This window comes from Saccopteryx leptura, chromosome 3 (genome assembly GCF_036850995.1).
Source record: "Saccopteryx leptura isolate mSacLep1 chromosome 3, mSacLep1_pri_phased_curated, whole genome shotgun sequence".
Classification (NCBI taxonomy): Eukaryota; Metazoa; Chordata; class Mammalia; order Chiroptera; family Emballonuridae; genus Saccopteryx; species Saccopteryx leptura.
In genome coordinates, this window is record NC_089505.1 from 14170916 (window position 1) to 14192129 (window position 21214).

Consider the following 21214-nt stretch of genomic DNA (forward strand, 5'->3'; position numbering starts at 1 on the left):
TTTTACTTTCCCTAAGGGGTGAGGGTAGGAGAATAATTTTCTGAGAGAATTGAAACTTATTAAATGTTAAGTCTATTCTAGGATCAGTCAGGTGTTAATCAGCAATTACACAAAGGCACAGTAGTTACTAATAAAATTGTAATGCCTGATGGTTTCTAGAGAGAAGACAGGCTGATTCTGAAGGAAGTGAAAGTTTGGATAGAACAATTTGAAAAAGATTTGACAAGGGCACAGGTGACAGAGTCAAATCTGCAGGATAAATATCAGGTAATGTATGAAACAAATTTCAATTTTTAAAAGCTTTTCATGAGTCATATCCGTATGTATCATTTAATCTATGTTTAATCTTTCAAATGACATTAATGACAATAGTCTGTAAAAAAAATAATGTTCATTATCTTGTTTGCATGTACTTTAATAATTGTATTTCCATGTAAATATGTCATTTTAAATTTTATGGGCTTATACTGTATATGCAAGGCTGAGACTTCATGAATTTTCCAGAACTCAGAGTCTTATAAATGACCTAGAACACAAACATCTAGTTATTTTTTTATACAACTTATGATTTTACAGATGTCACATAACAACAACAAATCCACCAAAAAAAAAAAAAAAAGACACTGATGCTGTTGGGCAGATAAAATGTATTATGCTCACTTTGTTAAAAATAGGCGCTGCCCACGTGAGGCTGTTGCCCAGGTGATATTAATGTGTGTTGAGAATCCTTGTAGCCTGGGGCTTGGTTTTGGGATTAAGCCTTTCCCACCCTTTATTGATGTGGGGTGGTACAATCCAATCATGCCTCAGAGAAGTGACTTTGTATTAGAGACTTCCCTATTTTGTATATTGGATTAAGAGTTTGGATTTCTACACTATAAAATAGGGAAGGAGCGGGAGCTTGCGCTCTTGGTTCCTGAGATTATCATTAGAAGAGAGAGCAGAGGAGAGCAGAGAAAAGCCACGTGGAGGAGGCCAGGAGAAGCAGCCAAGATGGTGGAGTGCTGAGTGAGATGCCAGTTTGTGTAGAGTTTGTATTTGGGATAAGGAAGGAGATGGGGAACTGAGGAGAATAAGGCTGGTGAGCTAGAAACCTTTGATTCTAGGAAACTCAGATAAGTCAGTGGCTTTGTGAGCACTGAATGTGATTGGGTTTTGGAGCCCAGTGTGTGTTTTTACTTGCCCGCCGGGTGCAAGCTAGAATTAAAGACTATGGCCCACCAGTTTGTGGCTCCGTTGTTTCTTTACCGACTGTCCGAATCCAATGCGGACCTGCATGTGAATGGCCATGATGGCGGCTCCTGGCTTTACAGATGCCAAACTGAAAATTACTTTAAAATAAGCTGAACTGAATAAAGGATTACACCATGAACATTTGGAGTGGGCCCATTAATGGAATCCATTTCTACCATGACCTGCCTTGTTCAACACGATTGCATTTGGCTTGAGTCCAGAGTGATTATTGTTTCCCCGGTCTCATTACACCATTATTCATTGGATTTTGACTTCCAATTTCCAATTCTAAGACACAAAATCATATAATAGGCTTTCCAATTAAGTTGTGGTTTATTCCATGTAGCATTGACATTTCGCCTTATTTAACATAGCATTGCATTTTAATAGCAAAGCTATAATGTATTCTAGTCTATAGTGCATTTCAACCATATTTGCTACACAAAGGTAGCATAATGTGAGAGAGTCAATATGGCAAATAAGAATAGATTTAGCTATTGCATTATATGTGATTTTATATAATTATATCTATACAGGATGCCTGAATTTAGATGGATGATGCCATCAACATTATATTTGATGAACATGGCAAAGTGGAAAATATGTTCTTATATGTAGTATATACTTTTTTAGCTTTGAAATTCAGTGTAATCTTCTTTCCCAAAACTAATTTTCTGGGATGAGAACCATTTAAAAAAGTTATTAAACCAGTAAATTGAGACTAGAAATGCAGAGACAAAGTGAATATACTTATTTAGTCCATGAATGAGTTTTAGTTTTAGCATAAATGATCAAAAACTAAATTGCAAGCTATAAAGTCACCTGTTGCACAGAGTCATTTTGTAAAAGAGAAGCAAAGGACTGGAAAAGCACGGAACAGAAACGCTCCTTTCAGGCCAAACAGTATAACCAGTTTCGTGAAGTAGGGTTAGCAATCACCCGAAATCTGAACATAGGGAACGTCTCCCTGGGTTTGTGGGTTTATTGTGTCATCAGCATTTTTTCTATCTAAGCTTGTTAATCGACAGTGTATTTTTTTAGGTTTTGCATGGGTAGAATTTTGTGAAATAAAATTAAAGATTGATTTTATATTTTGGTATTTATTTTTAATTACATTAGTTAGAGGAATGGGAGGTAATTGTGGTAAAATATTTATTCACCACCCCCGCCCCAGTGTTCTTCCTGTGGATTTGCATGTTTGTTTACTCTAAGACTTAAAATTCTCCTAGATGTGTTATCTGTTAGATTCTGTAGGACCATTCTCATATTCTTTAACATAACTGTGTACTTACTGGTCATTTCAGTTCATTTTGTGCATGAAGTCCTATTCTAGGATGTGTTCATTAAATATCAAATGGAGGGGAGAGACGTGCAGAGAGCCCCTAGCGTGAGACCCAGCTCATGGTCAGGGCACGATGAATGGTAGCTGCTGTTAGTATCATATCTGTTATTATCATTATCAACAGCATATACTGAGTGTTATCCAAATATAAGGATTGTTATTTAGGAAATGTAGTTTCCTTCGCTTTTGGTTTTTTTTTGACTCATTGCCATGTTGTTGCTGTTTTTCCTCTTTCAGTCATTTAAGCACTTCAGAGCTCAATATGAAACAAAAAGGAAACAGATTGAACATTTACTCCAACCATTACATAGAGACGGTAAACTGTCACTTGACCAAGCATTGGTCAAACAGTCCTGGGATAGAGTGTCCTCCAGGGTAAGTTCCCCTGCAGATCATTTCATTAGGGCTTACGTAATTTAGTCAAAAATATTTTCCGTCATCCTTTTCTACACAGCGATGTTGCACCAGGTCCCCCTGCCTCTGTCCCAGGTAGGAAAGGCTTTAACTGTGGGAGAATCTTTGTCCTCTGAGTGAATGGAAGTGCTTAAATAACAACTGTTTCCTGCCTTGCCTGCCCTATGCGTGATGTCACTATTGACCAGATGACAGACTGACGTCATGGAAGACCATCTGGGTTACTTCTCACTTTGCACAAATAAACTCTGGGTTGTTGTTTAGAATTGCAGCTTTCACAAATTCTCCATTTTCCTAATCCTGTTTCGTCAATAGTTAGTAACCTTCCTATATTCACATTCATTTTTATATTCTCTAATTTCACATACCTTCTTATCTGGTCTTTTGTGAACCTGCAAGGAAACTGCTCTGTAACTTTAATATTAATACTTTGCAAACTTAAAGACCATGACTTCAAAACCTCTGACATTTCTACTACTATAGGACTGTTTGCCTTGAACATACCCTATTTTCTTCATTTTTTAGTCTATTTTCCCATAAACATTACCAAAGAATAGCTTAGTTTCCAAGCACCTTAACCCCCATGCTACTGGCAGTTCATCGAGCATGGAAATGGTGCTTGAGAACTGAATAAAGTGGAAGACATGCAGAGATGGTCAAAAATTATATATTGTAGAAAGAAGCCTGAATACTTGTCGTCTATGACCCTGATGGTTCTGGGCCTGTTCTCACCTGCAGGACGATACGCATGAGCAGGGGCACAAGCCCCTGCAGTCTCGAGGAGGCCACTGTACCCAGTCTTGTCCCTTTCAGCGAGAGCCACACTGACAGTCAGGGGGTGCTTTGTGCTCTTCCTGTAAGAAAATGGCTAAGCTCCCTACAACAGCTTTCCATGTCTAAGATGTATTTTGTTTCTTCCTACTTGTTTATAATTGTGATTTCCTCCCCATTCTCAAAGCATCACAATCAGAACACAGATAATTTCTTACTTGATATTTATAAAATTAACCTGATATAGGCTTTAAAATCATTTGAGGGAATTTCAGAAATTGCCTCTGTCTTTTTTTTTTTTTTTTTTCTGAAGCTGGAAATGGGGAGAGACAGTCAGACAGACTCCCACATGCGCCCGACCAGGATCCACCCGGCACGCCCACCAGGGGGCGATGCTCTGCCCCTCCGGGGCGTCGCTCTGTCGCGACCAGAGCCACTCTAGGGCCTGGGGCAGAGGCCAAGGAGCCATCCCCAGAGCCCGGGCCAACTTTGCTCCATTGGAGCCTTGGCTGCGGAAGGGGAAGAGAGAGACAGAGAGGAAGGAAAGGGGGGGAGTGGAGAAGCAAATGGGCGCTTCTCCTGTGTGCCCTGGCCGGGAATCGAACCCCGGGTCCCCCGCACGCCAGGCTGACGCTCTACCGCTGAGCCAACCGGCCAGGGCCACTTGCCTCTGTCTTAAGAGATAATTCTATTCTTCTACTTTTGTATTTCAGCTCTTTGATTGGCATATACAGCTTGATAAATCTCTTCCTGCCCCTCTGGGCACCATAGGCGCCTGGCTCTACAGAGCAGAGGTGGCCCTGCGGGAGGAAATAGCCATTCAGCAGGTCCACGAGGAAACGGCCAACACCATACAACGGAAACTTGAGCAGCACAAGGTAAGATTCTGATCAGGCCACCTTCCAGCATGCCGCTCTTTTCCGACCTGGACTGGTTCACCCCTCCTTAGGCAACCTGGTGGTCCCCCTCTCCTGGGCGGTCACCATCTTGATGCAGAACTTAGTGCAAACACCCGATCGGCATAGCGCACTACAGCCCAGAGCTCCTGGGCTCAAGCGATCCTCCCGCCTTAGCCTCCCGAGGAGCTGGGACTACAGGCGTGTGCCACCATGCACAGCACAGCATGCCACTCTTTTTTTTTTTTTTTTCTGAAGCTGGAAATGGGGAGAGACAGTCAGACAGTCTCCCGCATGCGCCCGACCGGGATCCACCCGGCACACCCACCAGGGGCAATGCTCTGCCCACCAGGGGGCGATGCTCTGCCCCTCTGGGGCATCGCTCTGCCGCGACCAGAGCCACTCTAGCGCCTGGGGCAGAGGCCAAGGAGCCATCCCCAGCGCCCGGGCCATCTTTGCTCCAATGGAGCCTTGGCTGCGGGAGGGGAAGAGAGAGACAGAGAGGAAGGAGGGGGGGGTGGAGAAGCAAATGGGTGCCTCTCCTATGTGCCCTGGCCGGGAATCGAACCCAGGTCCCCCGCACGCCAGGCCGACACTCTACCACTGAGCCAACCGGCCAGAGCCAGCATGACACTCTTGATGTGGTCGGGAGATGCAGCCTGTCGAGAACTTGCACTGCCACGGGTTTCCCAGGCGTCCATGCGTACTGACTCAGAGGTATGGAGCCTTCTCAGAAGTTCTCTGAGCCGTGTGGCTCTCCTATACCTGTTCATCAGAGTTCCAGAAGATTGTTCCCTGAGGTGCCTTCCAGTCGTTCTGTGGCTCTGTTTCATCTGCAGTTATCTTTGCTATGTTATTTCTGTTGCTATGTCTTATTTTGTGAAAGATGAGCCCACAGACTACGTGCACTTGCATAATAATGTAATTGGCCTTTGGCCTCAGACCTCATTCCTGCTTCTGTTTTCAGAGAAAGGCAGGTCACATCCTCAAGGTGCCGAGGCGGGGGTGGAGGGGGTGCAGGTGGTGGTGTCCGGAATTTGTGTCCTATGGCTTCTTAGCCATCTGTGATGGTTTTTAAGCTCACTGTGCATTCAGTTGTGCTTAGTGTAATTTCTAATATACTTCCACTTTGTGTTTTGCGATAGGTTTTAACTAAAAGTGCTGTTTTTCATTAGCACAGTGCTTCATTTTGTGCAGTTGAACTTATGTACCTCATTCATTGTCTCATGGTGAGGATTACTGTAAATGTGAATAACAACTGGCAAGCAGAGATTTCTACTCCTGACCACGTGTACAATTTTGTGGCTCATGTGTATTTTCTGCTGTATTATTGATATAATATTTTGTAATCTACTCCGAGGAAATAGAGTATTGTATATTCTAGTGTAGATTATAAAGCAGAGCCATACAAGTCTTGTTTCGTGCCCCTCTAGAACATTACCTTTTGGAACTAGAGACATAGAGATCTCATGGGATTTCAGCTCCGGGCCCTTTCAGCTCAACTTACTCAACCCTGGCTAGCTCATCCCACAGGACTGACAAGAGTCTGTGATCCTAGACAATCGGTCAGGGTCTTGCAGCCATTTATTCTTAATTCGTCTTCATTTATAATCAGTACCTTCAGACACTTTCAGTTGTACTGGTTATTGGCTATTTCTTTTCTTTTTTTTTTGCATTTTTCCAAAGCTAGAAACGGGGAGGCAGTCAGACAGACTCCCGCATGCACCTGACCGGGATCCACCCGGCATGCCCACTAGGGGGCGATGCTCTGCCCCTCTGGGGCATCACTTTGTTACATCCAGAGCCACTCTAGCACCTGAGGCAGAGGCCACAGAGCCATCCTCAGCGCCCAGGCCATCTTTGCTCCAATGGAGCCTTGGCTGCGGGAGGGGAAGAGAGAGACAGAGAGGAAGGAGGGGGGGGGAGAAGCAGATGGGCGCATCTCCTGTGTGCCCTGGCCGGGAATCGAACCCGGGACTCCTGCATGCCAGGCCGACGCTCTACCACTGAGCCAACCGGCCAGGGCTTTGGCTATTTCTTAGTCTTCTTTACTCACCACTAGAACAGCACCAACACACACATACATACACCCTAGGAACCACCTCTCGGAGGAGAGCATGACTTCGGGGTCTACTCCTATGTTAGAAGGACACACAGAAAATCTGGACCTGTTCTGAAGATGAGGAATAAGAGACCAAGTCACGAGAATGAATGTTCCTGGGTCTAGGCCAGGTTAGGGTTTCTTAGAAGCATAGCAAAGCCTGGGCCATGTCAATGTTGAGATTCCCAGGATATTAAAGATAAGAGAAAAATGCTAAACCAGTGTTACACAAATAATACCACATTAACAAATTAAGAATTCACCTTAAGTACAATTTTAAAAATTTTTCTTCATGCAAATCGTGTAACTATTAAAACAGTGCTTAACTGATGTGAATGTTTCATACAAGAGAAGCCACCTTTGGGTTTTAATCAAATATTAAAGGCATATTGATTACAAGTTAGATGTGTCAGTTTAGCCAGTGTGCACTGAAGGCCTACTATGTGCCAGGTTTTGGTACCAGGGAGACTTGTAAAGGTCTAAAGTTTTGAGGAAAAGCATGTGTTTGTTGTTTATCTAATAGACTGCCATCTGATTGAAATGCTCCACCAGAGTGAAAATGTCCTAGAATATTAACAGTGCTGTTTACTAGGTTGTGAGGTTTAGCAGAAATATTAACTCACGGTAGGCTGTAAGCAGCATCAGCCCCTGGTGGGAGATGCATTTCAATTGGAAGGCGTGCTGTTAGCATGTCTCAGTGACTGTGTAATGCAAGGCTCTTCCTGACTCTTCTGGCTCCATGGAGGGAGACCCTGTGCCAGCCACCAAATGTGTAGCCAGAAGCATCTCTCTGCCAGCGTGCAGTACACAACCGTAATCCAGAAGTGAAGAGGAGCAGGGAGAAGGGGAGCAGTGGGAATCAGAGACAATGGCTATCTGGGACTGAAAACCAGAAAGGGCTGGGATGAAAGACCGGGAATGGGATGAGGCAGCCAGAGAAAGTAAGCAGAGGCAGGTAGGGGCCAAGATGAGGTTCAAGGCAGTGCCTCAGAATGATCTTTCCTACCAAGGCAGGAACTTGTACTAGGTCTGGGGACAGGCACTTGAAGTCATAGAGGCATAAAACAGTGTAATTGTCGATTATAAGACCAGTTCTCACTCATTCAAAATATCTTTATTAGGCGCCTACAATAAGCTAAGCTTTAGTGATGTGAGAAGTGAGAATCATGGTTAAGATAACCAAATTTATACATTTTCTCAATCACAGAAAAATCAGCCCATCCGTTTAGTGTCACTATTCTGCTCTAATATGTTGGGCTCACTTGGAAATGCAATAAACCAATCAAAGCACAAAATGAGACTCATCGATACATGAGCAAGAATGTTTTTTGAGAATGTTATCTTTGCCTCCGAGTCTTAAAGTAATTATGGCTCATGTCATCAAAACTTAAATATGTGATCAACATCTAGAATTCTTTTTGTTTGTTTGTGGCAGAGACAGAGAGAGGGATAGATAGGGATAGACAGACAGGAAGGGAGAGAGATGAGAAACATCAATTCTTCGTTGCAGCTCCTTAGTTGTTCATTGATTGCTTTCTCATATGTGCCTTGACTGGGGGGCTACAGCAGACCGAGTGACCCTTTGCTCAAGCCAGCGACCTTGGGCTCAAGCTGGTGAGCCTTGCTCAAACTAGATGAGCCCGCGCTCAAGCTGGCGACCTCGGGGTCTCAAAGCTGGGTCCTCCGCGTCCCAGTCCGACGCTCTATCCACTGCACCACCGCCTGGTCAGGCAAGATCTAGAATTCTTGATTTATGCATATGCATTCTTCACATTTTTTTCTCTTCCTCTCACCTTCTCTCTGTCTCTCTGTCTCTCTCTCTCTTTCTCTCTCTCTCTCACACACACACACACACACACACACTCAACACCCACATTTCTTTCCCCTCAGACCCCAATTAGACTCTTATCAAAATTTTTCATAGTTCCGTATTTATTGTTGACATTATAATTCTATAAACTCTGTTTTCAGTTGAACAGAGACTATGCACAGCTATTGGTTTTCCTTGAAATTAGCAACAGGTTTGTTGTTTATTTAGTTTTCTTTATATTTGCTCAGACTCTCCTTGAATTCTCTAACTCTCCTCCCAATACTTTGGGATGTGTCACGAGTGACATCAACTCAGTCCCCTCCCAGAGCTTCACTCAGAGCCCGCTGAGCTGCTTGTCCCCTGCTTCCCTCACATGGTGGTCACCTAGGCACTCCCTTCCACACAATAATCATTCATTATACTTAATATATAGGCAGTTTTTGAAAACTGAATTCAGATAAGTTTTTAAACACAATTTTTTAAAGGGTCAACTTTTTGTTTCTACCAATTTTTTTGTTACTTTTTAAAAAAAATTAACTTGCATGTACGTAGAAACATACTTATTCTGGAAAACAAGGTAAACCTCTACTATCTTTTCTATTTTTAGATGCTCTACTGTTCAGTTATCTAAAAAGATAACAACAATAATAAGAGCTAATTGTACTTGAGAATTTAGCTATGTCTCAGTCCTAAGTACTTAATTCCACTGAGCACTTGACATTTGGGATATGAAATAGAAATTATTATTCTCATTTTATATATATATATATTTTTTATTTTATTTTATTTTATTTTTTAATTTTTTTTTTATTTTTCTGAAGCTGGAAACTGAGAGGCAGTCAGACAGACTCCCGCATGCGCCTGACCGGGATCCACCTGGCATGCCCACCAGGGGGCGATGCTCTGCCCATCCGGGGCGTCGCTCTGTTGTGACCAGAGCCACTCTAGCGCCTGAGGCAGAGGCCATGGAGCCATCCCCAGTGCCCGGGCCATCTTTGCTCCAATGGAGCCTCGGCTGCAGGAGGGGAAGAGAGAGACAGAGAGGAAGGAGAGGGGGAGGGGTGGAGAAGCAGATGGGCGCTTCTCCTGTGTGTCCTGGCCAGGAATTGAACCAGGGACTTCACACGCCAGGCCGACGCTCTACCACTGAGCCAACCAGCCAGGGCCTATTCTCATTTTTAAGATCAGTGAACTTTAGGCAGAAAGAGGTTATGTGCATTGCCCACAATCACATAGTTGACAATACAGGATTTTTTAAGCGCTAAGCTTAAAATGTGCCTACAAAACTATTGCATATAATACATATAGAGTGATTAATCTTATTCGTTTCTATTAGTAGTATTGCTTTGACAAAATAAGGTTCTCAGTCTTAAGGAATCATAGAGTCATCAGACTCTAACCATCCTTACTGCAGTTATTGACCCAACCTAGATCACTCTCCTTCCTTTCTTGAAGATTTTATTCTCTGGAACACAATATAAGCCATGGTTTTTTTGTGTGTTTTTTTTTTGTATTTTTCTGAAGTTGGAAACGGGGAGGCAGTCAGACAGACTCCCGCATGCGCCTGACCGGGATCCACCCGGCATGCCCACCAGGGGGCGATGCTCTGCCATCTGGGGCGTTGCTCTGTTGCAACCAGAGCCATTCTAGTGCCTGAGGCAGAAGCCATAGAGCCATTCTCAGCGCCTGGGCCAACTTTGCTCCAATGGAGCCTCGGCTGTGGGAGGGGAAGAGAGAGACAGAGAGGAAGAAGAGGGGGAGCAGTGGAGAAGCAGACGGGTGCTTCTCCTTTGTGCCCTGGCCGGGAATTGAACCCGGGACTCCTGCATGCCAGGCTGACGCTCCACCACTGAGCCAACCGGCCAGAGCCTATAAGCCATGATTTTTAATAACTTCGGTAATCTGTGGGGGATCTCTCCAGTATCCTGGACTCTCAGTTTCTTGACCGCCTCTCTCTGACTGAACCTGTCCTACTTGCTGCCTTGATCCTCCTTATGTTGTCACTCGTTCCTTTGTATTCTGCTTGTACTCAGTGCTCAGTCCTTCACATCACCCCTTGTACGCACCCCAATCACCTTGTCCATGTCTCACTCGGTCCTGCTGTCCTGGTTAAAGTCTGACCCTGGTTAAAGCCACCTCTCTCCCTGGTTCCTGCCCACACAGAAGGCGCTGACTGTAGCTGGAGAAAAATGCATGGGGACTAACCCAGGGGGGCCCTTGCTGCCTTACTGCTGCCTGGCACCCCAGAGGTATTCCACACCTTGTCTCCTCCTCCATCCTCGCCCTCAGCTGATGACAGGGCTTCCTATTTCCCTGGGAAAATAGAAGCAATCAAAAAAGAATTTCCGCAGGCTCCCACGACCACAGCCTCCCACCTACAGGCATCTGTGCTCGAATACTCCGTTTCCACTTCTGTTACTATGGACGGACCATCTGTGCTCGCGCAAAGGGCAGCCTCTGCACGTGCACTCGCTCCCGGCCTCCCTGCTCATCTCCAAAGGACCATTCCCGTTGTTCTCCCTCTGGGGTTTTATCTCTGTATATGCTGGATATTTCCTGTAAAGTATGCTGCTCTTTCTCTCATCTTAAATAAATCTCTTCCTTAACTAGACTTTCCTCTCCAGCTACTGTCCGTTTTTCCTCTGTTCTTTTACAACAGCAAAGCTCTTGGAAGAAATTGTCTGTGCTTTCATTGTGGTTTCAAAGCGCTCTTCCCCCGTTCCTCCTAGAACCCATTCCAACCAAGTTTCCTCTGGAAATGCTGTCCATCTCAAGGAGGGTTCTCCTTGATTCTCCCTCAATGACCAGTTCTCAGGCCTCATCTTACCTCCCTGTATGGCCAGTAGTCACGGCCATTGCAGCCATGCACATGGAGGTTCTCATTGGATTCGGGCAGATGGTAAAGAAACAGTGGAGCCAAAAACTGGCGGGCCATTCCTTTATTCAAGTCTCACACCGGCCGACGAGCAAACACACAGGGAAAACACTTCCCTCTTCATTCAGAGCTCACAAAGCCCTGACACATTATCCGGTTCCACAGCCAGGAGAATCTTCTCCAGTTCCTCCTAGAATCAAAGGCCCCACCATTCTTTGGCTCCACTGTTTGTTTACCGTCTGCCCGAATCTAACAAGAACCTGCATGTGCATGGCCGCAATGGCGGCGACCGCTGGTCATACATACTCTTCCCCTTCAGAATCATTTTGCCTAGTTACCCCTTTTTTCTTGACACACTTTTGTTATTTGGTTTCTTCATTTTCTCTCTCCTCATCTGGCTTCGGCTTTCTAGTCTTTCCACAAATATTTATCATGTGCAAATATCATGATCTAGGCTTTTGTGACACACCCATAAGCAAAATAAGCAAAAATCCCTACCCATATGTCACTTAACTTCTAGTGGGAGGAGGAAGATAATACATAATGAACATGATAAATAAACATTGCAGTACAAGCTAAAAAGACGGGAAGCGTTAAGTGGTGTTGTACTTTTAAGTAAGGTAGTCAGTGAAACCTCACTGAAAAGATGACATCCAACAGGCAAGCACATTCCCACCTCACAGCCTCTGCCTTAGCCATCATTCTAGAATGTTCTCTGCCCTGGACTTGAAACATTCTTCCACTAATATTCCCATCATGAGTCTTTCTGGCTCCTTTGGATCTTTATTGAAAGGTCACTGTCGGGAGCCGATCCACTAATGCTGGCTAACTAGGTCACAGCAGCAGAAGACCCACAACTGCTGGCTGACAAGGTCACAGCAGGAGAAGACCCACAACTGCTGGCTGACAAGGTCACAGCAGAAGAAGATCAAAAACTGCTGATTGACAAAGTCACAGCAGAGAAGACCAATGGCTGCGGGGTGACAAAGTCACTGCAGTGAAGACCAATGGCTGCGGGGTGACAAAGTCACTGCAGTGAAGACCAATGGCTGTGGGGTGACAAAGTCACCGCAAAAGGAAAGGCACGATACTTCCCCCTTTGATTTTTTTAATTAATCTGGCCTTATATCCCCCCTTTTTCTGGGTGTGTGCTATTATTTGTGGCACAGGGATAATAGTACCGTACTTTCCCTGTAGATTTGTAGTAATTTCTTTGGAAATGAGACAGAAGGTGTAAGTTCCACAGAAAAGCCTGTAAGCCCCTTGATCTGGGCTCGTAAACATAAGAGGCTGGCTATGATATCCCTCATAAAGGGTTAAGTTTGTAGGAGAATTTCTTCTTAATCATGTTAGAAAGAATAGATTGTGACTTGTGTATGGGTAGAAGGCAGTGGCTGTGCAGAGCACCTTTCGGCCTTCACTTAATTCATCATTTTTCCTCCCTAGCCTTTTCAGGTGATAGAGTAGAGAAACTTTCCTTTCTTCTTGCTTATTTGATCTGCAGATAGTGGTACACTCTGAGAAGAATATAGTTAGAACTTAACTAGTGTGTGAATATAGTAAATAAATAAAGTTTGACTAGACAATAGAATTTTAGGTAAGGTGTTTTGGAATGGCCCGTTGCATGAACTGGGATAGGAATGCAGTCAGCAAGAAAAGGATGTTTTGCTAAGAGAATTGTTTTATGACTGAAGGCAGTTGCTGGACTTTCTCAGTGAGACACTCATGAGATTTATAAACTTTCCCAAAAATTCTTTCTTCTGATAATGAGAGGTATGGGGCGGGGGGCATCCATAGAAGCAATAGCAATTAATGTCTTCTGAAATTATGTTGCTACTAAGCTATCTTGCGAGTGCTCTCTATATATCTTTAAGTAAAAGTTACTCTTAATGTTATGTCAATTTCTTAATGGGCAAGCCTTTTGTTATCTTGTGAGAAAAGTCAGGACACTGCATAAACTCAAGGCCATTTGCCTGAGCAAGCGGTGGTCCTTTGCTACTCCCTAATGATTTTGTCTGTTAATCTCTCTCTGCCCCTTGACTCACAACAACAGTAAAGTTGAGTTATTAGTTAGTACTAATCCTTTAAAAGCTTTTACCGATGTTATCGCTATTCAAGTTATTTTTTAATTGTACTTTGAATGATTTGCCACCTGATTTGTAGTTTATAGATATAAATTAACTGTTATCTGGAAACATGTAAACATAGTGAAACAGAAGCAATGATTAATACCATGTAATTGTGACTTGGTGTGTGTGTATAAAAAAGGAGCTGTACTAGCATTTGGTGGAGATGCCTGGCAGTAAATGCTAACTAGAGAATAAAGAGAAAGAAAAGAATTCGGCTCTCTCACTCGATTTCGCCGACGCCGTCTCTTCCTGTGGGACCCCTGGATCCCCCCCGGGGCTGGACCCCGGCAGGTCACCTTTTAGTCAACCCTTTATTGGCCACCTCTTTGAAATTACTACTCCTTTTCCCCCTTCCTTGTAACTGTCTTTTAATTATTTATCTTATTTATTGCTTGATTTCTGACACTGTTTTCTCAACTCCAAGGATAAGACCATTGTTTTTTTCTCTTGTATCCTCAGATCCTAAAAGTGGTTTAAAAAATATCTAGGCTTCCAAGTTTTTAATTGGGTTCATACTGATCATTTACGTTTTCTAAGAATTTGTCCATTTGACTAAGTTTTTAATATTATTGTCATAAAATTGTTCAAACTATTTTCTTTTGTGCCTACAGTTAAGCCCCTGTTTTTGTCCCATGTTGTGTCTTTGCACCTACTCACTCTCCTTAATTTCACTTTAATTAACCTTGTTGACTTTGTCTATTATATCCTAACCATCTTTGCCCATCTATGTTCTTATTGGAGGAATGATATTATCACTTCTTAACGGTATCACCCTGGCTGCTGTGTGAGAATAGACAGGGTTAGGGATAGCGGGTGGGACCCAATGGACCAGTTCCGATAATCCAGGTAGGGTGGCTAGAACCAGAGTGGGAGCTATCGAGATAGTGAGAGAGGGTCAGATTCTGAACTTACTTTGAAGTCAGAGCAAAGAAAATTTCCAGCGTCAGATGTTGATTGTAAAAGAAAGGGAGTCAGACATGACGCTAGGATGTTTTGACTGAGCAGTTGGAAAATGGAGTTTTCATCAGTTAAGATGGAGAAACAATGAAGTGGGTTTGGGAGGAAAGCTTAGTAGTTCAGTTTGAGGCATGGTGGGTGTGGGACTTGTCACATTTAAGTGGACATAAGGAATGGGCAGCAGGAGAAGAGAAAGAGGAGCTCAGAACAGGGGTATAAACTGAAGGGAAGTACTGGAATCATTGGCATACAGAGGGATGTTAAAGCTCTGAGGCTAGAGAAATCAAATAAGGAAATTACATAGAGAAGAGAAAAGGATTAAGAGCTTAGCCCTAAGGGAACCTAATATTAAGAAATCAAAGAGTGTGAGAAAGAGCCATCAATCAGTAAGGTAAGAGGCAACCCAGCCACTAGGCAGTCTTTGAAGCCCAAGGAAGCAGTGGACCATGGACGGGGTGTTTTCAGTAGAATGGCCACAACTCTCCTTTTAAAACGCAGGTCAGTTCACTTTACCCCTCTGCTCAAAACTCTCCACTGGTTCCCATCGACTAAAAAAAACACCAAAAATTCTTACAAAGGCCCGTGAGGCCCATAGGTCTGTCGTCCTTTCTCTCCTGTTCCCTCCCACACCCCTAACCTGCTGTCCCGATTGTCCCCTTTGTTTTGTCTCAGTCCCTGCCGGGATATGCTGTTCACTCCCACACTCCTGGAAATCTCTCAGCTCCTCCCTGCAGTTCTATAGCTTCTTGTTTTCTGTATTCTGAGGCTTACTGGATGTGTTCAAGTTCAGAATGAATGTATCTTGTAGTAAATTGCAGGTTTCATCATTAAGTAGTTAATAACTTACAATGATTTCTGTAATGAAATCCATTTTTTCTGATACTAATGTATTTATACCAGCTTCCTTTCACTCGTATTTGCCCAGCAGGTTGTTTGCCATTCTATTAACTGCAACCTAGCCATGTTCTTAATGTGTCGGTGCATCTCCTGTAAGAAGCAGATGGTTCTGTCTCATTTGGTTGTACTTTATTTGTCTGATCTGACCATCTCTCTGCCTTTTAACTAGTGACTTTGTATTCTATTTACACTTATTTGTAATTATTGGTGTACTTAAGTTGGTTTCTACCATCTGACTCCTCGCTTTCTATTTGCCCTACTTTGTTTTCCTACCTTCTTGCTATTTACAAGTTGACTTGAAGAGTTTTTGTTCGTTTGCTTGCTTGTTTTTCCTATTCTGTGTTGTTTCTTCTACTGGTTTGAGAGTTATAAATGCCATAGAGTGTAATTGCCCTTGAAATTATGCCACGGATTCTTAACAAAATTGAAAGTTAAACAGTATCTCAACCTCTTAATCAATGTAAGGAATTAAGAACAGTTCAGGTCTTCAAAATTTTATAAAAACCGCCCACTTTTGCAGTGCTGGTCAACCTGGTCCCTACCCCGCAACCAAACAGCGCTGCGATTGGCTCACCATAAAAGCTGGACCACCCACTAGTGGGCGGTAGGGACCAGGTTGAACAGCACTGCAAAAGTGGGCGGTTTTTATAAAAAGTTTGACAACCCCTGATTCTAACTTACAAGTTGTTGTCAAGTATTAAATTATTAGATTTTTCTAACGCTATAAATTTGTTGTTTCTGCTGATTCTCACTCATGGTGGCCTGTTTCCTGTGTTTGAGGCTCTTTGCTTTCCTCTGCCTGTATTTGAATTTGCTACCAACCAGGCCCACATCGGTGTCTTTGAGGGCTCTGGCTAAATGTAGGAGTCTCAGTCTCAATGTTTTTACCTCATTCAAGTTGCAAGACAAAATCTCCTGCAGCGAAGGAATAAATATTTGGTTGAGACAGTTTTTTCAATTTGTTTTTGCTCACGAGTTTGTGATCCAGTTCAAGGTCATGTTTCACTGAGAGTGGGAGATCTGAAAGATTTCACTTACTTCCTGTGAACTTACGGCAAATTAAAGTCATATGCTGCGCTGGCTGTTTTATAGGCAGGCGGCCTATCGGAGGACCCAGTGACATCACACCAGCTGTAGTTCTTCAAACATATGTTTGAAAATGCCTTTGTCTGTTTTGATATTCCATCAAGATTTTTTCAATGAACTGGATATTTACAACTACAATAGGGAAAACTTCTTAGAAAGCAACTGACCATTTGGATATTCCAATATAGTCACAGACCTCTATCTGTACATTAACATATTGTCACATACAGCACGTCAGGGCTGGATGTGGTAATGGCTCTAAATTTGCCCTGATATCACTTGGAGGAGTCTCAGCCAAGATCATTCACCATGAAATTGTGTCTTGTAACAGAAAAGAGGTGAAGAGTGACTGAAACACTCACAGTCAGCCTCTGCTCTAGGACAGTCCTCTGTCCTCTTGATCAGCTCGGTTGCACATATTGCACCCTTTCTGGACAAGAGTGACTTGTGAGTATCTGTCTAGTTACCTACAGATTCAAAGCAGGTCGAAATGTAGTCATAGCAAAATACATCAGGTTAGAAATGGTTTGCCTCTGACTTTATCTACAATGTAAAAGTTAATGCCCCTTCTCAAAAACAATTAATTTCACTTATATGAACAAACATTTATTACTTTAGCATTTTAATTTAGAACATGAAAGCCTTCAATTTTTTCCACCCATCAAGTTTTTCTCAATATGGCTCTTTTTTGCTTCTGTTTCCTCTAATTAATCCACTGAATCCTTGTGTGAAAGAAACAATATTCATTTAAACACATCATTCTGGTGGGCTAATGTGTCTTACTTTGCAGTGTGTGACAAACGGTTGAGTATTTTTTCTGCTTTTGAGAAATAAACTAAGCTCTAGAAAATAGGCATGAAGATTTCACCTCTGTCTTTCTTTAAAATTGGCCAGGAATTGTGAAATTCATGTAAGTCTGTACATAAGTAAATTTGTCAACAGGGGAAAACTCAGAAAACAAATCAAGAAAGATTCAAATTAACTTAAATAAAATATTCAAATTATTGACTTCTATACAGTCTGCAAAGAATATTTATAAACATAACACATGATATCTATGGGAAATTCTCTTTGCTTACTTGAAATCTTCTAACCATGAGGATACTTTCATAATACATGGTCATAAACTGGCTTACTTTAGATAGCAAGCAGATATCACTTTATGATAGCTTGCATGCATTCAAAATAAAATTAACAATAGTCTAATAGTTTTTACCATTAAAGGGTTAAATTCGTTGTGCTTAATTTTAAGCTTTTAAAAACCAACACATCTAAAATTCAAGGGAGGAAAAGAACACCACCAAATCATGGTTTATAGCAATCATTACATTTTCTTTTTGGCTCATGTACCTTTAAAATGTGTGAATGCATTGCTGTGCAAGTGGCATGTGTGTTTCAATGATGCCATAGTTATTAGATGCAGCGCTAAGCCCAGGGCCTCCTAGACAACACGGGGCTCCTGAACAAGGTGCAAACCCGGGGTAGGCACCGCGCCGCATGAGCCGGTGGCAGAAGCAGCACATTGTTGAACACATTGACTCATCGGTGCAGGCTGGAAATTATGCTTCCTAGCCTCCTGTGAACATGCTGCCTCATTTCTTTTTTAAAATTTTTTTAAAAATTGTATCTTAGGATCTGCTTCAAAACACAGATGCCCACAAAAGAGCCTTCCATGAAATCTACCAGACCAGGTCCGTCAACGGGATCCCAGTGCCACCTGATCAATTAGAGGACATGGCCGAGAGGTAAGAGAATGTTTTAAAGGAGGTCTCTTTTTAAAATGCTCCGGTGAATGCTTTTTCCATTTCTTTTCTTTTCAATGATTTTTTTTTTCACGGAAATGCTCACATTTGGTACAACAAAATTGGGCTCCCATAACATATGTTTAAGAATGTCAACATTCTAATATGTTATTAATTGAAAAGAGTAAACCTGAATGTATTCAGAGCCTGGAAATCAGAGAGATGGTTTCTTCAGAGGCTGTATTTTTGTTCAGTACTGTGAGGAACATTATGTAATATTGCAAGAGCAGTTTATAAAAGAAACAGATGAGAGGTGTTGGCAGGGGAAAGAGCTCCATCCAAGACTTCAGTCGATCCTGATTTGCTTTGAAACCCACACGCAGAAAAGGAATCCGATCTCCAGATAGTGATTGATCAGCCGGAGTTTAGAAGACCGTGTACCTGCAGTATGTTTCACGCTGACTGTAACAGGTTAAGTAAGCACCGTTCTGTTTCTATTAGTTACATTCTGTGAATTCTCGGTGTTTCATTTCTAGGTTTCATTTTGTTTCCTCCACATCAGAACTACACTTAATGAAAATGGAATTTCTAGAATTAAAGTACCGTCTGCTCTCACTACTGGTTCTTGCAGAGTCAAAACTGAAATCTTGGATCATCAAGTATGGGAGGAGAGACTCGGTGGAGCTGCTTCTGCAGAACTACATCGTAAGTCCCTCCGGGCTTTCGTGGGGGATCAGAGGACCTGTGGATTTAGCATTGAATGCCTGCCAGTCTATGTGACACTGTTCATTTAATCTTGAATTTAAACATGAAAGATACCAATGTGTTAAATGGCTTCAGTATAAGTTTGTGAGCTGTTCACAACAATCTGAAATATACACCTATATTCTTTGGAAATGTAAAAGGTTTTGCTGCATTAATTATACTGAAGCATTTTGACTGAATTTATTGCTCAAAGAAGAAAAGTTTTTTTGCATTGCCTACCTGTGACTGTGAACTCACTCACCATTTAAACAGAGTGAAGATACTTACAGATTAGCTCTATATCTTCTAAAACCCAATCTTTAAGAGCAATTCTCAGTTGCCCTAAACTATTTCTTTTTTTAGATTAGGTGCAGCATGTCTTTTTTTTTTACAGAAAAGAGGCAAACTGTTTAAAACTGTACCTGTACAGAGATGCCACGACATCGAGTGGGGAATCTGGTCATAATTTATACATATAGCAGCATGTCTTTTTTATGGTTATTCCCTGAGCTTTTTTACACCCAGGAAAAGGAAGATTTTGTCTGTAAATCTCTGTACCAATCTGTGTATCTTTAATTTATAAAGATTATCTCATATTTTGGGTTATCAGCATAGATAATGCTGTATCTACATAGAATAGTAACCCTGTATTAATGAAAGAATTAAGTTGTTCTGTGACTGTTTCCACTGATATGTAATTAAAGAATTATAATTACTAAAGGCAGTGTATTTCTCTTAGTTAAACATGCATCCCCCCAAGTTATTAGCAATACAAATTTTCTTGCAAAATCAATAAATAGGGTATCTCAGTTTTGTGTTGTTCCATTTATGTTGAATCACAAATTCAACATAATAAATTAATAAATTTAAAACATTGGCCCATTTTTAACCTTCCTGGTCAAGTGACTCTGTAACTGGTATGATTGCCACTTATGAAACCATGTCTTTACTGAAGAAACATCCTAGAACCATAACATACTTGACTACATTTTAATTTTATTTTCTAAGTCATTAGTGAAAAATATGCATTTGGGGTAAAAAAAAAAGTATAGCTGGTTTGTAGTAATATTTTTATCTTGGTTTAGCCCAATTGTCTCAGAAACAAAAATGTGAAATCTGTTATATGTCCCTTTATTCATTTTTAATTATTTTGGAAAGTAATGAAATATCCAATTTTTTTAAGTTCAAGAAACTAGACCTTCAATTTCTTAAATGCATTAAATAGGCATTTGTATTTTTGAGTTTAGTCATACCAAATGATACACTCTGAACTCAGTAGGTAATTACTCAGGATCCGTCTTGTTCTAGTTATTTAAAGGCGGCCAATCAGATTGAAGTGCCTAATGGGAATGTTGCACCAGGTTAATGATCTAACACAATGATGTTAGTAATCCTTTTTGCACTTCTCAAATAAAGGATTTGTGAGTAGAGATAAAAATGATTTAAAAAAAAGAAGAGTATTTTCTGCCTACTCCATAAAGAGAAGTTCACCAAATGGCTAATTTTAAACTGCTTCCTAAATCAAAGTTATTTGTAAAATTGCTAATAACTCTACAAACATAGCCAATTTCAATGAATATGTCCTAATATTCTTAGCCCCTCATGAATAATACCTATTGACCACTCATGCTTCTTTTCTAAAAAGGATTTCAAGGTGTTTTTTAATAGTTTGAATAACTTTGGAAGATTGAGTATTTGTCGTGTGCCCAGTGTTGTACGTGTCATCCTCCGTCCCAATGACGACCCAGCTGGCCAGGCATTTCATGTCGATTCACCGAGGAAACAAAGTCTGAGTGCTTAAGTCACGTGCTCCCAGTGGCCCTGTTGGTAAAAAGTGGAGTCAGGATTTGAATTCACTTCTTTCTGACTCAAAACCCCTTGTGCTTAAATATTAAATTTTATTACCTAACAAAATTGGTTATAAAATACACACACACATATATATATATAATTTTTTGTGACAGAGAGAGTTAGAGAGAGGGACAGATAGAGACTGACAGACAGGAAGGGAGAGAGATGAGAAACATCAATTCTTCGCTGCGGTTCCTTAGTTGTTCATTGACTGATTTCTTATATGTGCCTTGACTGGGGGGCTACAGCGGACCAAGTGACCCACTGCTCGAACCAGGGACCTTGGGCTCAAGCTGGTGAGCCTCGCCCAAACCAGATGAGCCTACGCTCAAGCTGGCGACCTCAGGGTCTCGAACCTGGGTCCTC

At 42.0% G+C, this 21214-nt stretch overlaps 1 protein-coding gene across 2 annotated transcripts in view; it reads left to right on the forward strand.

Moving 5' to 3' along the window:
- SYNE1 (spectrin repeat containing nuclear envelope protein 1) overlaps positions 1-21214 on the forward strand; it is a 446717-nt gene that overhangs the window by 125670 nt on the left and 299833 nt on the right. For both annotated transcript variants that reach the window (XM_066372972.1, XM_066372973.1), the window contains 5 exons: positions 160-267; positions 2813-2950; positions 4474-4638; positions 18144-18256; positions 18790-18958. In XM_066372972.1, the coding sequence (XP_066229069.1) occupies positions 160-267; positions 2813-2950; positions 4474-4638; positions 18144-18256; positions 18790-18958 (693 nt within the window). The remainder of the gene's footprint in view (positions 1-159; positions 268-2812; positions 2951-4473; positions 4639-18143; positions 18257-18789; positions 18959-21214) is intronic.